This window comes from Gadus macrocephalus, chromosome 16 (assembly GCF_031168955.1).
Source record: "Gadus macrocephalus chromosome 16, ASM3116895v1".
In the NCBI taxonomy this organism is placed as follows: Eukaryota; Metazoa; Chordata; class Actinopteri; order Gadiformes; family Gadidae; genus Gadus; species Gadus macrocephalus.
Window position 1 is genome coordinate 12,039,871 of NC_082397.1, and position 17,767 is coordinate 12,057,637.

A 17,767-nucleotide genomic window follows, 5' to 3' on the forward strand; every position below is an offset into this window, starting at 1 on the left:
CCCCTCCAAAAGAAAGTCGTGCCGTTCAGGGCGTCCTCAAAGGGATTGGTCTCGAAATTGGCGGTCAAACATGTCCCAGTCCGTGGTAGACCCATATAGAACCGTGATGATACAGATGAACTGGTGGTTTGCCTTTATAGTTGAACAACCCCAGAACTTTAAATGTGACAAATGACAATTTATTATGGCTTTGAGAAGTTTTCACAAGAAACATTTGCAAATTACACTCAAAATGTAGGTTTATAGAATATGGTTCAAATATACATGCTGTATTCAAGGTGTTTTAATTAACCAATTGTACTTCTGGTTGTAAACTGGGCTTAATGTAGGATTGTATGAATCCAGTAAAAGCAGCACAAAATTAATCTCAAGGCTCAAAAGCAAACACAATAATGCACACTAATATTTGTTTCATAATTATTAAAACGGTGATGACCAGAACACCATCATACATTCTTCTACAATAACATTACACCATTTAAAACTGTTAAGTGATCTTGAATGGACATTTGTTGGCAAATTTTCAATGAAAGCTTTTGTGGTATATCAATTTGTGTAACATTTACCATTAAATCGCCCTCAAGTATAAATTGGATTTAAAACAGATTTTAAAACATTCTTCCTTCACCGGTGCATACATAAATATGAAGATTTTATAAGAAAGCAGATTATTCCAAAGTGTAGGATACATTTTTCTTGCGTGTCGTAAATGTGAGGGCAATAAATCTGTATAAATGCATTAAAAAGGCCTTGAATGCTTTTGATACTTTATATAATCTATTATAATTTGCCAAATAATGTACTTTGCTACAAAAGCTGAAAAATAGTGCATTATCTCAGCACAACATTTTCTCCCGCACAAACTTTCTTTAACGGAGGTGCTCCATCGGTTTCTTCCTGTTGAAAGAAACAATTTTGGTGTTTAAGACAAGTTAGACGTTTATTCCCAAATGTTGTGAAAAATAAAAGTCTGACTTTTATCTTTTTATTCAAGTTTGGAATATGGCAGTCAACCTGTGTGCCCGAAGCCCCACGCTGGGCTGTGCCTAAGGAAAGTTCTTCCTTGATCAGCGTAGGAGGTTCGTCTGCCCCTTCCTGGCCTGGGAGGCTTGACTCTGTGTTCAAGGTCAGAAAAGGAGATACTGTCTATACTGTAAATCAGTTGATTCTTTCCTTATAACGTTAGTATTTAGAATGCAAAGGATTGCAACTGGGGACATGTATGTAGAATATGGTCCAGTAGTAACTTGCTATCTAACGACTTCCATGTGATGTTCTAAGAGGCCATCTTCAGCCACATGTTTTTGCCTAAATTCATTAATTTCTTCATATATTAACAATACAAAAATGTAGATAATTGCTAATTAACTGATATTTTGTATGTTTACAATCCTGTCAGAAGTAATTACAACTGACTAATAGGTCCCATGATTTTGTCACTAAACAGTTTGGTAATCCCACTCTGGTGTACTATGTAGCCTGGTAATAACACACATCAGGTGACAGGTCAGACCAAACAAGCATCACAGGAACCATGATGAGCCCGCCTACGTACCATCCACACTCTCCTGGCCCAGCATGGGGGGTGGAGCGTCGTCTGTGCGGAGACTGGATGGGTGGGGAGGACTAAGGTGCTGTGAGCTGGAGTTGCTGCTGCTGTTGTCCATCTTGGGCTGGTAGACGACGTCTGACAGAAAGCTTTGGTTGCTGTTCTCATCTGGATTGCATGACAAAAAAAGCCATAAGCAAAAAAGTGAAACAATGCAGTCATCTTTCAAAGTTTCTTTCTTCTTATCCCAATAAAATACCCTGGGGGTTATGACAGTATCCTCCTAGCCTTAAGGTTCTGGGTTAAGATCCCAAACTCTGCAGCCTACCTGTTAAAAGGTAGCCTACCAAGCCTGCTCTGTAAAACAAACAGTGATAATTTTACTGGGCTTACCATATAATGAGGATCAAAAGGCTAGGCTATTTGTATACTCGGCAAAAACTAATCCTGCCGCCTGAACACGTATCACTGCTCTGCTCTTAATTATTATATCCTTCGTCTTTGTATCGTTGTTATTGAGATAGATGACATGAGACTTAGAGACTGCTATGAGAAGTGAACATGAACCTGAACATAAGACTTGTGTGGTCTACTCACCGTTGAGATCCAGTAGGGAGTTTGAGGTGTTTTCTAAGGCCACATCCTTTAGGCCCCGCACCGTTCCACCTGTGGATTTGGTTCGATATATCTAAAGAGAAACGACAAAAGAAACAAATATGGCATAGAAGGAAAAAATGTTGGCCCACTGCCGAATATAAGCATAACTAATTTTCAACATGGCGGAATCCCCCTCACCTGTTTAGTTTCTGTTACTGGAACCCACTTGAATATACGTAAAGACGTGTCCCCAACTGTTACCCACTTCTTCTCCCTGTTGACATGAAAAATACAATGGTACCAAATTATACCATTCTATACCTTAGTTATAGGTAAAGAAAGGTCTAACGTATGTGAGAAACGTCCATGAGCAAAACATCAGATTTGAGAAGATGTGTCACACAGGTGCACAAACGGTGAGAAAAAAGGTTTGGCCTGGGACACAGTTGTCAATGAGTTAAATGAAATCCTCGAGTGTCACATATCAAGATGTTTCGCTAGGTTTTTTGCAAGGTGGGCGAACATTTGTAAAATGGACATTTCTGAATGATCTTCCCTGCAGCTGTACAGTGAGCTACAGGTGACAAAACCATCCAGACAATATCCATTGTACCCTAGAGACGTCGGAATAGAGCATCGACACAACTACAAAGACATTGAAGCATGTCACTCCCAGCCCATCAATCAAACACTCATTTGAATATGCAATATGCATCGAGGGTTGATCGGTTGCAGCCAGCAGGATAACTCGTTGATATATTTCTTATCGAAGTTGAATATATTGTTACCTTGAAGCACGAATATAGCCTCGATAGGTGCTAACTAATTTGGTATGTTGCATTCATTTGCAGTAAGACTAAAAGTAAGACACCGTCGTGGAAAGTTGCTCAGCTAACGCCATAACCTCGTTTCGTTGTACACCAAAATGCGCTACATTACAGGGTTACAATGTGTTTTCTGCATACGTATGTATCTTATAAGCATACATACCATTTGCGGACTTTCTCAATAGCCGCCAAAACCTTTTTAATGTCATCTTTGGCACGACTTCGTGTCTCTGCCCGGCCCGATCTTCCAGACATTTTAGTGCTGTTATGATTCATCAACAGATGCGTCCTAAAACTTCAAACCAACCCCTATTCCTCCGTTACATTGCTAATCTCGCGAGGTTTAATGGTGGATCTGCATTCTCTGCTCCTCACCTGTTTATAGATATTGTATATATGAACTGGACAGCTTACTCATTTTACTTGACAGTGGGATTCCAATTTTGTCGCCTAATGATATCGGTCTTTAAGAAGTAGCATTCTTATTCTCGTGAGCTCTTGGTTTTGGCTGCCATGCATGCAGTATGGCAAAAATAACTCTACACTCACTATCTGACGCAAGGAGGCGTATTTGCATATTACGTTTTTGGATTGTAGGCCAAGACATGTGCATAACAGCTGCGTCCCATTTTATTCTTGGTATTAGGAGATTCCCTTCCCTGTTGTCCCAAATAAAACCCATATCCGTATAAGAATATATACGTTTTTCATTTAATGTGTATTCTTTGCAATTGGTAGGAAATTCTTGAACGTCAGAAGGAGACAATGCGGTGGATACTTATTCTTTATTCCACCAGATGGGGGTATCATCGAGTCAGAAATCGACGGTTAAGGTTTGATTAATGAAATAAATTGTAAATACGTAAGCTGTTAATTTTATTTTACATTATTACGTGACTCTTTAAGATGATCGCGTTGACTGAATCCCCCTGAAGTATAAGAGGCCTACGCATCTTCAATTTGTGCAGGATGATTGGTTCTCATTTATTTTATGGGAGGCCTCTCGAGAGCTTGGACCATAGATGTCATGTAAACTGGGACCAACCCCACGTTGACTCTTTCTGCTGGGAGATCAGGGGCCGCTATCAAGGGGAAGTGGAAGAATGAGTTATTACTTCAAATGGTACACAAACAAAGTCAAATGTAAGGAAACAAACTTTCCTACCTTATCCTCCGTCAGAATTAAGTCGGGAATATAAATTGAACAATGAACAGATGTGGTTCTATTCATTTCATCACCACCAGATCCACGGCAATGTTCCTTTAAACTCTAGGCGTTTCACTCTAATGTACCTACACTGTCGAACAAGGATTCTAATTCACTATGAACTGGACACGTTCATTATTATTTATTATGTTCAGACAACGAGCCAAATGTTTCCAATGCATTTGTTTGGTGTGTGTGTTTGTGTGCGTGTGTGTGTGTGTGTGTGTGTGTGTGTGTGTGTGTGTGTGTGTGTGTGTGTGTGTGTGTGTGTGTGTGTGTGTGTGTGTGTGTGTGTGTGTGTGTGTGTGTGTGTGTGTGTGTGTGTGTGTGTGTGTGCGTGTGTGTGTGTTTGGGGGGGGGGGGGGGGGCTATATTCAACAACTGCTTACATTCAAATGTATTAATGTTTTATGTAGGCTATGTTTATTCAATATTGTTTTACTCTTGGAAATTCAAAAAAATAGAATTAGTTCAGCTGGATAGGTAATGCTCGAATTCCAACCAGTTGCTGACAGCAATGGGGAGGAGTTTGTAACAGTTACTATGAGCCGTAGTAGAATCAGCGCCCTGCAGCTTGTAAATAGCCTAATAACGGCGCGCAATTGTATCTGTAAGATGCATATTGAGGACTGTAGCTGGAGTGGATACAAGCTGTGTTGTTGTCATTTTCTGAAAAAAAAGAAGAAAATAATAAATGCTACACGTGTTCAAAGGTGGATCAAATCTGGTGGAGCGCTATAAAGCTGACTTTCATACCATCTGTTTGGGAGCTGCCAGACATTCACCTTTCAAAGTAAAAGTCCCCAGTTTGCGTAATTGTTTTTTTGCAGTTGTTTCCGGGAGAATGTCGTTGACTAGTGCCGAGAGGGTACATTATTCTGAAAACAGCTCTTCCTGGGATGGTTCTGCTTTAGGATAACTTAACAAATCACGGACGGGTGGATAGCTTCAAGATAGTGAGTGACATGACTGGGGCGTTGGGCAGAGGCCTGATTTCGTGGACATATGAAACAATCTGAGCTAGCTGACAGCGCGCATTAAAATGTAGTTTAAACAGTTGATTGATTGAGACATTTCTTGCATTTTTTTTATTTCACACCAGACAACAATGGATCGAGTGAAAAACTCTATGCAGCAAGTACCGAACGCTATTCCCAAAGTGATCCGACGCAGCGGCGGCGCGAACAGCCTGGAACTTGAGAAGGAGAACTTTGAGCGAGGCCAGGTATGCCCAACGTACACTCACACACACGTTAAGGCAATGTTTGCATAGCGTCTGTTATCGTCGATCTCGTCGCCATTATTGCACCCAGTGGTTTTGTTAATTTAAACGGTTATAATGGCAATCAAGTTCAGCATGAATAACAGGTGGGATACGTGCCGTCGTAGCCTACTAAAAACGTTAACGTCCCGAAATATTAGTTATTATGCTCTTGGATATTGCGTCTAAGGAAGATAATCAAGGCTGTTGTGGGCCTTTTGCATTGAGATAACTGGGCTGTTTCCCTGTCAACTGTAATCCCGACAACAAAATATTGAAGGAAGCTCTGTGTGACAATCTGTTGCCAAAAGCTTTTAGCTGCACTACAGGGATACCATGATGACTATGATCAATGTTTTGATTGGTTACACTTTGTCGAAGTCCTAGCAATTCATCCTGCATTGGGACAGACGGCGGGGCGGAAAGTAAATGAATGGTCCCTGTTTATTATTATCCTTTATATGTCTAGTTAGTATAGCACTCAAGCGAAATTAATCAAAAGCGTTTTAAATCCACCGTTTGAGCCTAGAACTATGCCAGTTTGCATGTAGACTGCCATTGTGCTCTGGACCCTTCTCGCTGCATGTCTGTTTCGTGGGCTCCCCTCCCCTCCCCTCCCAGGACAGGCAATGGAAGCTGAAAAAGTAGGTCAAATGATTCAAACCTAGCAACATTTTGGGCTGGAAGTTAGGTCTTCCACAAGCATTCCTCTATTAAATACCACATTCATTTGCTGCTACATTCACCTTGGCTAAGTGTTGACTTAAAGATGTTGGCCTTTGGGCTATCTTCGGATTGGTTATGTATACACACACGTCTTACACCCAAACATGACAGTTGCAACATGGATTAAAGGCTGTAAGGGATCCATTCACGGGTTTATGTGTACTGGGACAAACTGGTCACTATAGGTCATGGCCAGTATCTGCTGGACAGCCAGGTTTACAGCGTCAATAGCAGACACAGCAGCAATTCAGTTTACTCTTCCACTTTCTGTATTTGAAAATGTATAGCTGTACTTTGGCCGCTCTTGGTTGATAATCAGAAGGAATGCTTTAATAGACGAGGAATAAGGCTTGGTTCTGATTAGACTTTAAAATGTTTCTTATTACCAAAGTCATATAACTTATTGGACTAAAGTGAAGTTAATAATGCATTTGATAATCCATTCTAGCTAATATTTTCTTGCATGGTTAAAATAATAGGCGGTAAGACGAGTTTCAACGAGTTCTGGCAAGACCTTTTGGTTGAGGTATTAGTGATCCAGGCAACTTTTTGTTGATATGAATTGGTTAATCCTCTTTCCTAGGGACTGTATACACACACTCATCCACGTTGGACTGGGACAGCAGACAGGGACTGCATTCAGAAATCAACGAGTGTGCTCTCTGCCTCAGAGGGATCAAGAAGAGAGATAATCTCATGTGAACCGTTGTGCTCTAAACCTGGTGGCACTGACTGGCTTTCACCTCCACCGTATGAAGCCCACTGTGCATTGGGCTCGTACGTACTGATGGCTGCCTAGTAGGCAGCAGTAAATGATATGCTCCTGACTTATCTCTGTCTGGCTCTTTGGTGGGCTTTTCGTTTCACTTATTTGACGGAGCAACAGTTTGTTGTCACGGTGTAGTAGAGTGGTAGTAAAGGTTTTATTTGCTTGATTGTTCAATCGTCCAAAGTCTAACAAGGCAAACCACTGTATGACACAATATAGTCCTCATCTTTCATCATGAGCATTAAACATTTATTCCTCTACATTTAGTTATATTCGAGCAGTGTCTCTCTCTCTCTCTGTTTAATGCAGTCACTAGCAAAGTTGCTGTATCTTAATAGAAGTCCTATTCCAGTCAGTTTCCATGAGTTTATAAAATAACAGACCAGAATAGCAAGTAAAACACAACCCGCAGCTGTTAATGACATGTTTTGCCTCCTAAATAGAAGACACCGCTTTCATTTTGAATTTAAATGAATCTCTGACATGCTTCTTTTTTTTTCTGGTAGACATGGAATGTTTTGATTGTATGTTCAGTTCTATTTCCAATTCTGAGTCTTTCAGTAACATGCCGTCAACAACAGACACACACAGACACACAGACGCACACACACACACACACACACACACACACACACACACACACACACACACACACACACACACACACACACACACACACACGCACACACAGAGGCATCTAAAATAGGCATATATGCTTAGGGCTCCGTTATGTCCCAATCTGTCTAGTCTCTACTGCTCCTTTCCTGGATTGCAGAAGGCAGTGACAGAGAGCTGTTGGAGACCCACAAGTGGCAACCATAATGAAAGACTGTGATGGTAGTAATCTCTTAACCAATCGAAAAACCATAATAAGCAGCTGTGGATGAGTTCTGGGGGAAGGCGGGGAACCACCCAGTTGAGGAGCAGCTGGGTGGTTCCCCGCTTAATCTAGTGTTTGGGACACTAGGTGACACCGAAGAACGTTATTTTCTGCATAATCAAGTTTTTCAAATATTACTACTTCCTTCACACTCGCACCACGTTACGTCCTTTGGTGGTTTGATGTGCATGTTGGTGCGGGGAGGGATCTATAAAAGAAGATATGTCTGAAGTCATTAACTGTTATCCTTCTCCTACTGGTGCTGGTGCCTCGACTGTACAGTGCGGTGCCCCACCGGCAGCAGTGGAATGCTGGGGAGGCGGAGCAAAGCCATGGATCGTGGGCTCCACTCAGGAAGGTCACAGCAGGGCAGAGACAAACATTGTTCCTTTCCTCCAGATTCCCACTCAAATGCAGTATTGTTCCCATGACCCCTGAGTCTCTCTCGTAGCTTTGTCTCATCTTTCAGCTCCATTTTCTTGATGTTGTTGCACACTTACCTCTTTATCACTAATTTAATCCCATTGTTCTCACCCTCTTTGAGGTGCCATAAGTTTTAGAGTAGTTACCTTTGTCATTGGGACGAACACACACACAAATACACGCTGACAGAAGCGAGCATGCGAGCGCCAGAGGGAGGCCGGTGAAAGCACTGAGGCAGCAGAAATGGGGTGAATTGTGGACCCAGTTCACCGGTCGTTCGTAGTATAATAGTCCTGGCCGTGACTGGCAGGTCAGTTAGTGGAACACACTGGCAATAACTGTGATGTTGACATTGGACAATGCGGCTTGATTGACATACAGCCATGGTCAAGAGGGACTCAAACTATTTAGAAAGTGTGAACTTGGTGGTTTGGCTCAGCTGTAATATACTTTTGGGGTTTGCAGTCATCATAATCGTTTGGTCTATCCGCCTATACTTGTTTGGTTATGCGAATAAATGGCCGGATATACCTCATACTATTCAATAGTGCCTCGTGAAGGTGGCCATTTTAACTTAGTTACAAAGACAGGAAGTTTATTATTAGTGGAATGTATCCACAGACAATTGGCTCCAACGTGGACTTGATTCCAGAGTGGTGCAAATTGATGCATAGCAGTAAAGAACTCAAGATTCAAGGAAATACAGAAATACTTTTATTCTACAAATAAACAGCATATTGATTCAAAGCATAGTTATTTTAACAAGTAGATACAGCACCATTGATTGCTTAATCACTAGAAAGTCTTGGTAAGATATGATGTACTTTATTAACCACAGAACAGAAATGAGGGATGATGAAAAATACTTTTGTTCAAAGTAATTTCATAATTATAACTTTCAGAAAATCACCACCCACATTCTTATAGTTTGAATCAGTATGAGCACAGGGAGTGTTTTTCTGTTAGGACATCAAATTGCATTGAAGCTGCCAGTGCGATCACAAATGAGTAAGCCACAGTAGAAGAAAATCTGAAACAGACTAGGACCACTGTATGTGATAAATGCTTTCTCTGCAGAGCTGCCATTGGCCAAAACCCCACACCGTACCAGGAAGAGAAAAGGCGTTGTAGAAAAGAGAAACCATTGTCTAAAGACAGTCAGACCATTTTATTTTGTGTTCCAGAGGGGAAAATGGTATAGAAAATTAAGAAACGCCACTCATAACTGACATACCATAAATGGTGATGTCCATTAATTTGGCAGAAACCTTCTTTAACGAAACATTTTGATGTATGGTTTACAATACTGCTAGTATCTATGTTGTGGTTGCACATTGTTGTATGTGTCATAAGTGATTTGGCATGCTCAAGCAACGTTTTCTCTTATTTGTGTTTCATGCCAAACATTAGTAAAGGTTACTTGTACTTAAGGAAGGACAAAATAACTAGTTACAGTTTATAGGCCTTCCAATACCCTAGAACTAGATTATTTGAAGTTTAGATATAAAGCATATTGGTCAATGATTAAATAGGATTTTGTAGATCATTGATATCGTTTATTTGTAGGCTACTTGACCAGGCTCTCTTTGACTCTACTCTGAGAAACCAGACGGGGGCATTGTCTACCAAAATATGTCCCAATCATGATGGAAATCGTGGATAGACTTTAATTTTTAACCTTCTTATGCAACCGAAAGCTAAGCCTAATCATGCACTTTATTCACGATGATCTAATAATTGCTTCTAAAATGAAGTGGGACTAGAACATAATTGTAAACTGCTGATTTGATTAATTATTTTTACTCGAATTTATCCTTGCACTTTTGGGGTTTTATATTCATTGTTTAATGCACTTATTGTAACGTTGGACCAAGCGTCAGCAAAAACATGGAATGGAACGCAAATAAGCAAAAAGAAGGATGGGCGACATCTGGTAAAATAGTTATAGCCACGTTTTGGCCAAAATAGTTGAATTGTTATTCGGCTATTTCACAACGTTACATTGTCTCAGGATCTACTATTTGGTTATCGGGGCAATACAAAGCAATCCCAGAGGAAGTGTAGCAGGGGTTCAGTGGGGGGTTTAGGGGTGTAAGCCATGCCTCTCTGCGGACTCCGGGCCATTGTCTAAAAGAGAGCGCGCTATTTGCAAAATAAAGGTGGTCAACTTGCCTCGGGCATCCCGCTATGAAGGGTTAATAGTTTTTGTTTTTTTCGTTGTCGCCTTACTGGGATTGCATTGCAATGTTCAAGTATTATCACTGGGGATTGCTCTCGCGTATTTGTGCAACGACGAGGGGTTGTGTCGTTTCCCAGACAGTCCTGCTGCTCCGCTGATAGGCGGTCGGAAGCTGGTCGCTTCAAATAGTCAGACGAACAATCCGGACTGGGGAGGAAAACATTACAACGGGATACGGAAGCAAGGATTTGCAGAACATTTAATACCAAAACGGGACACATGTTGAGCTAACGACCCACCCCCACCTCTCCACCCCTTGCTCCCAATGCGTTTGTTTACTTGCTTAGGTCGCTTCCCGTTACTAATTATTTTGTAGAGAAAGCCAACAAATTCCGTCTCCAGTCTCACAGGGCAGTCGTGTTGGGACGACCATGGATCTCAGTAAAATGGTAAGCGCTTCTGAAAGAAAACTCTATTCTGTTGTGAACGCGAAACATCGGGGTACACGGCGCAACTAACACAGCGTTAGTAAGCGGGTGTGTGGATGGCAAACTAATGTATTGTGTGATTGTTTTGAATACAAGTCAGCTTGCTCTATGGTAAATGTTTTTTGGAAGTTTCGTCATATATCAACCGAATTGCAAAGGGTCCGGTTCACCTCTATCTTTTTTTATTAACTGAGCTTTTATTGCAGTGCAACGCAAATGTGGCTTTCGTCAGTACTCACTTCGTCAGTCACTGCACACACAGCTAGAATGTGACAGGAATGCCAATGAACGGTTTCAAAACGTATGTAGCTGAAAAATAGTCCAAATTGACAAGAGTGGAATTTGAGTGTTTTCTTTGTCGTCATAGGTGACCTAAGCTTGCGAGTGGCCCTGTGTTTAAATTCGATGCTTTGGTCAGATAATGGGCATAGGTTGATGATTTCCCATTTTTACATTGTAATAATTTATTTGTTACACCTGGTTATTACATGAGGGATAGCTCTATAATAGAGGGATAGTTCTATAATGACAAGTACCTTACTACTCTAAACACTTCCATGTGTTTTGTGTTATCTATGCATTTTTATTTTTCATTTTATTCATCTATGTGAGTATAGCCCAACAGGGAGGAAAGGCACACATAGGTTAGCCTGGCCCAACATGTAATGGAGCAGGTGCACATGAGCCAAAGCAACAAGACTGGCCTTTCATGGCCAACGTGGATGAGTGTATACTTTTAGCACAACTCGCAGCGGGGGGAGGGCTAATGAGAACATCTCCACCAGTCTTCCTTCTGAATAATCCTTATCCCAGGAAGGTAGCAAGAGACTTGTCTGCGGCCGACACTAACAGAAACTACCAAGTAAGCCTACTGAAGGGCAGAAACGGTCACAATCAATCTTGGGCTGGTTTACTTCTGATTAAGATAACTTTATTCATTGCTGGAAATTATTTCAGTCCTTATTCTGCTGCTCAAGGCAGAAAGGATTCAGTACAAATAGAAAATGAAAACCAATTGTTCAGTATTAACGGTTATACCGTATTTATAATTTTTTTGGAGGCGTTATAGCCCTGATTAAGTTCTTTGTTTGAACAAATCTCGTTTGTGTTGCAGTACTTGTTGGTATTAGAAAAGTTCTTCACCGCAGAAGCCGATTTGACTGTTTATCAAACTGCAAGGAACCGTCTGCCTGCTTGCATTCCCAGGCGCTGTGCTTTGGTTATTTGGCATGCATGAAGGCACCGTGGTATGAAAACACAGTGCAGCAGACAGATGCAACGCTCTGATCCAGACAGATACACAGGCCTCTGAAAGGTTTAAAATAAAATATTGCCCAGGGGTGAAAACACAGAAATCAGTATTCCCCTGCCCGTGAAATTTGTAAAATCCAGGAAATTGTGACCCACATCGTGCAGGTCTTTTTAAGTCCATACTTTTATTTTTTCATCCGCTCTGCTCTGATACCCTTTTCTGTGAATCGGCCGGCCTAGTCATGTTTCTGAGTAGGCTCACGCACACACGCGCACCTTCACCCACCCCCTTCACCTTGCTGGGTTTCAAGCCGGTGTTTAAAGTGCTGAATGATGTGTGGCCTGAAGTGAGCAGCTCAGCCCCACCGACGCTCCTTTTGTAGCGTTGAGCTCGGAGCTCGCCTGTTTCTCCGCTAGACCTTGCGGCTGTCAGACGCTAGATTGAGCACCGGAGAGGGTGAGGTGGCGGCAGAAGGCGGCGCTTGTCAGGGAAGCCACTCGTAAAAGCCTGCAGGGTGTGAGTCCAAAACGTTTTATGAAGCTCCAGCCCCGCCCTCGGGGTAGATGCTGCACACACACACATGGGACACACGCACAAACATACTAGAATAAAACACACATGCTCACAAATACACACACAGACACACACACACATGCTCGCACACGTGCACGCAGAGACACACAGTGTAATGTGTGTGTACGTGCTTGCCAATGTATGCGTGTCAGAGCCACCTGCTGCCCTCCACCCCTGCACAGAGAAACAAAAGCCGACCGTCCGACTACACTAAGGTCACTGACTGTGGCTGGAAGCTCCATATTTATTGTTTTTTTAGTTGCTGTTAATGGTCTCAGTGGGGACAACTTGATCCCACAGGGTTTTGCTGCATCACCAGAAGCACAGTGTTATCGACAGGGTAATAAGAAGCTCTATGTATGGAACCCATCTCCCAGTTACAGTCTGATGTCAACAAGATTCACTTTGACATCTGAGTACATTATGTAACGTATTTCTACCTTTTTAGTTTTCGTGATGATGGTTGGGTGCTAAAGGATGGATGTTGGTTACCAAGGCAATGAGGCACAGTGGTATTCCGCCGAAGGCAATAGAGAAAGGCCAATCATCCTATCACGTATCAACACATACGTTTTAGACGTGTGCACACAAACCAACGTTTGTGATTGTCGAGATTAACAGGTTCTGTCTTTCTTTGGCTCTTTCCTCTGTAAATGTGTGCAATCTAGTATACATGGAAAAATATTATTTTGTGTGCCTACAGACAGCCAGTATTTCGTTTTCAAGAAGGCTGTCGAGTGATCGCTCAATAAGAGCGGATGCACGTCAGATGTGCTAATGTCGCTTGTGGGTCGTCTACAGAACACTGTCCACAAACCTGACCTTTTGAATTGGCCGACGTTGGGCTTCGAAATAGCCAGTGCTCCTACAACCTGGGAAATGCCAGCATTTATTGGTTTGCCACATCTATGTTTAAACATACCTGGAGGAGAGAGAGAGAGAGAGAGAGAGAGAGAGAGAGAGAGAGAGAGAGAGAGAGAGAGAGAGAGAGAGAGAGAGAGAGAGAGAGAGAGAGAGAGAGAGAGAGAGAGAGAGAGAGAGAGAGAGAGAGAGAGAGAGAGAGAGTCCAGATAGAATGACCAAAGAAAGGGCTATGGCGGGGGTGGTGGTGCTCAGACTGGCACTTCTCAGGAGGGCAGGAAATGGGCAGAACAGGGTGTGCCACAACAGGAAGCATGACTGAGTGCCTTGAGCCTCCACCCCTGTTCCTTCCCCACCCCCTACCATTCCCTAGTTCCTCCTTCTATACTTCCACCTCCAGGGCTTCATGCGTCGGTCGAACCCGTCCAGGACATACAGTCCCCCCCCAGAGCAACTCTCAGGCAGGCACACATGTTTCCTGTTTTCATTCCTACGTATGTTTACTTGCGTCGCTGTTGGTGGGCAGGACTTGTGGCAGTATAATGCAGCCACACAGGTCTGAGATGAAGCGCCCAGGCCATTTGATTTATGGGCTCCATCTACACGGAGGCCTTCACCTCTGCTTGCTTCCCTGCCGTCTCCCTTCATCGTCCAGATACACAGTGCTGTGTGATGCCTCGGCATGCAGTGTTCCTGGTAATTAACAAATAAAGCATCTCCGTTCTCCATCACGGTCAGATACAAAATAAAAGACAATGCAGCCCCTGGCTCAGCTTCCACACGTCCCCTTATTCTGAGGATGGATTAATTATGGTGCCGGTGTCGTATCCCGACAGCGCGTCGGTTCCTGCTCTAGAACAACCGTCATCGCGGTCATCTAAGGATACCGGTTTTGTGTCCCTTCATGCTGAAACCAGGAGCAGAAGCCCAAGAGGGGACCAAGGCTTTCCTAATTTATCCTGCCCGCGTTCTTGATCTGCTTCACTCCACAAACTCCTGTATAGCTGAAACGATGGAACGACACAGGTCTTTCATGATTTGGTCACATGTCTTCACCTGGTATAATATGTATACACACTTTTTTAAAAGCTCTCCTCATATTTTGCGGATACTGTTATTGCTGTTTTTAGTCATGGTGCTGTGCTATTTCCATGAAGCCCTCCCCTGACCTGTCATCTCTGGAATCACGTCTTTAGAAATCAATTTCATAGAGATGGATGATGAGTCACACGTTCCCACGTATGTCCATCAGAAGGGCCACTGGAAAGACAAGGGGACGGTCGGGGGAAATCAAGCAGGGATGAGGGGGCGGCTGTTTTTAATGTAGCAGTCAGGATATGCTGCTGCGCCCTGGTGCTGGTGGTGGTGGTGGTGGTGGTGGTGTTGTTGGTGGTGGTGGACACAGTCGGGCCACCGTCAGCATATCAATGTCCTGCTTTCTAGTGGAAGAGCAAAGTGGGGCGTACTGGGGCCAGCTCAGGCGAGCTCCCGGGGGCTGTCTGGCAAAAGCCACTTAGAAAAGAGGAGGGCCAAGCCTGGAGAGTTTACTGCACACAGCAAAGGTGCTGGTGTGTGAGCTCTGACTTATGTAAGGGGGGTAAATCTGTTTATGTTTTTGAATAACAAGATGGAATATTATTCAGCACTTGACTCAGTGCTGAATATCGGGGCCCGATGTTTCAGGTAGGAGTAGAGACGGTTGCCATCGTTTATCTTTGTGTGTTGGTGCGTGCGCAATGACGCAAGGCTCCATTCGAATTAACCCATCCACTTCTTGGAGACCCTTAGCTCTCACCTCCCTCCCCTCCTAGAGACGGTCGTCATGGAGTCTTGTCTGCTGGGCCCTGTGGGAGTCAGTCGGGGAGGGAACTAATGGGCCATTGACGGAGGCCAGGGAGCGGCCCCAGCCCGTAGCCAAGGGTCCTGGGGCAGCTGGCACTCTCCTTCCCCGGCCCACAAAGCACAAAGTTGTTCTGTGGGCTAATTGGGTGCCTGTGTGGGAACCGCCTCCCGCTCGGAGTCCATCATTCCTCAGTTTTGTCCGATATGTTTGATGAGAACCTGTTTTCTCACGTCACCTTAAACCCAAGTGAACGCCCGTGCACCATGGGACAGAAACATGAACATCACTGGAAATGTAGGCGAAGTCGTCTAGCGGGGCGAATTTGTGGTGGATGCTCTGAGAAGCCGAGTGTATGCCACCATGTACAGTACCACACAGTAAATTCATTCATTATCATCTTCTTTATTAGAACATTCATTTGAACCATGTCCCTACTTGGCTCAGACCTCCTTTTGGTCATTCACCTCTTCATAACACAAAAGTTGGATGTTTGCATTTGGAGTGACACCGTGTATAAAAAGGACAGGGGCCCAGGTTTTGGTGCCCGTCTATGTAATTAGAACAGGTGTCCTGCTTGTTGTCCAAATGAAGTCCACCCCATACATGTTTAATGTCACCAGTCATCAATTAAACATGTTCTGGTCATGCCTTCCTGTCAACAGGATTTCAATTAAACACCACGATGCAGAGACACACAAAAACATTCACATGCCTGGTCTTCTTCTGCTCTTTTTACTTCTGCTCTGGGGGAGGAACAGCTGTGACGGCTTGACAGAACTAGGTAGTTTCTAAAGTGTGTCGTTCTCTGTATTTTCTTGGAAACTTTTCCCACATCCATTCGGATTTTTGGGGTGTGTGCCTCGGGATGCTAGCCATGCTATGATGTACTCCACCTAAAGACATGCCCCAAGGATTACATCATGGTTTGTGGAGCCTATAGCAGTGTAAGTATAACCTGATAACTCAATTCGATCCGCTTTGATGGACCTACTGAAGTCCTACTGAGGCAGCAGGGTGAACTGATGGTGATTATGTGAGGCTTCAAGGACCCATTGTTAAATGGCAATCTCTCACTATTTTCATTCCATTATTTCCAATTTCCTTTCCTTGGGATAAATAACGTCACCTCCGTTATTAGGCATGAAATGGTCTTCTATTGTGCGCCCGGTGTGATTAAAACCAAAGCCATTGACACGGGGCGTATGTGGGAGGACTGCATTCTTCCAGTGGCATGTGGAGCGAGTTAATATGTAAGATTAAACCTTTACCTCGCTATAACAGCTTCTTCCTCCATCCTCTTCATCACATTGTCGAGCCGGGCCAAATGAGGGCCATTAGTTATACAATGAACACTTGTCTGACTATTTGAAATCCTTATATTACATTATCTAGTGATTGGGAGCAAATATTAACAAATGGAGAGACAACTTTTTGCAACCATAGCAACAGAGCAAAGTTAGCATTGAGGCTACTTTAGACCAACCAACATTCCCGCAAATCAATATCTTATCTGATATTAATTTACATTTGACCGAGCACTGAATCCAAATGTATGATAATATGTAATGCCAAACTCAAACAAAGCTTCACACTTTAAAGCTCGTATCTTCTCATCCTTATATTTCAAATGTAAAAAATGCACAATGTCATCCATGAGGTATCCAAATCCATATCTTACTCTCTCACTCTCTCTCTCTCACTGTCTCTCCCCGCCACTGCCACAACACCACACATATCTGTATCCACATCTCCTTCCTCTTCCTCTTCCTCTGGCAGTATACGTGGTGACTACACAGGGATTTAGGGTCTAGTCTCACATTGTTGGCAGGTTGCTCGGAGCCATCTCAGGACGTTTGGGGGAAGTGGGTCGGTATAAAAGAGACAGGCTGCGGTCATCTTAAGACCTCAACCTGCACCAGTCAGGTCATCTGGGGGATGTGCGGTTTTTTGCCTTGTTGCCATTTGTAGTTATCTAACCATTTCTCCTGGTGGCAGTGGTTAGCTGCAGGGTAGTGCAGGTCCTGATTTGGCTCTCAAGTTAATGGTGTTTTACTGTTTACTGAAAGCAATACTAGACTACACTTTTTAAGCAGTGCGCCACGAACTCCACAAATTCTGTAGGGAGTTGCAGAAGAAAATGCGGTTGTTGTTAATTTTAGGAGTAGACTTTACTTGGGTATCTTTTATGGCCCTCTTTGGTCTCCTTTGTATCACATTTGATGAGGCCCACTGAAAAGGCATGGTTAAGGAGCTAAATATGCACACACAAACAGAATGCTTAGGAGCCTCGCATTATGCTTTATGTAGCACAGCCACACAGGACACCATGGCT

At 43.2% G+C, this 17,767-nt stretch overlaps 2 protein-coding genes and 1 long non-coding RNA gene across 4 annotated transcripts in view; 2 read left to right on the forward strand and 1 right to left on the reverse strand.

Annotated features, from left to right (window-relative positions):
- Positions 1-157: 157 nt before the first annotated feature.
- Positions 158-3,486, reverse strand: bcl7bb (BAF chromatin remodeling complex subunit BCL7B b). 2 transcript variants are annotated; one of them, XM_060076493.1, is made up of 6 exons: positions 3,137-3,486; positions 2,345-2,420; positions 2,147-2,237; positions 1,556-1,717; positions 1,015-1,142; positions 158-897 (listed from the first exon to the last, which is right to left on the reverse strand). In XM_060076493.1, exons 1-6 carry the CDS (start codon positions 3,247-3,249, stop codon positions 832-834), a joined length of 636 nt encoding a protein of 211 aa, XP_059932476.1. In that variant the 5' UTR covers positions 3,250-3,486; the 3' UTR covers positions 158-831. The 2 variants fall into 2 exon arrangements, with proteins under 2 accessions (XP_059932476.1, XP_059932477.1); XM_060076494.1 differs by having other exon boundaries at positions 1,015-1,115; positions 3,137-3,479.
- A 1,627-nt stretch (positions 3,487-5,113) lies between these two features.
- Positions 5,114-17,767, forward strand: part of LOC132475146 (huntingtin-interacting protein 1-like) — a 40,473-nt gene continuing 27,819 nt past the window's right edge. Inside the window, 1 exon segment of the mRNA XM_060076143.1 lies at positions 5,114-5,405. Within this exon segment, the coding sequence (XP_059932126.1) occupies positions 5,289-5,405 (117 nt within the window). The 5' untranslated portion in view covers positions 5,114-5,288.
- On the forward strand, positions 5,413-7,620 carry LOC132475147 (uncharacterized). Its single transcript, XR_009529822.1, has 2 exons — positions 5,413-6,085; positions 6,751-7,620. It is a non-coding gene; the product is annotated as an uncharacterized LOC132475147 (long non-coding RNA).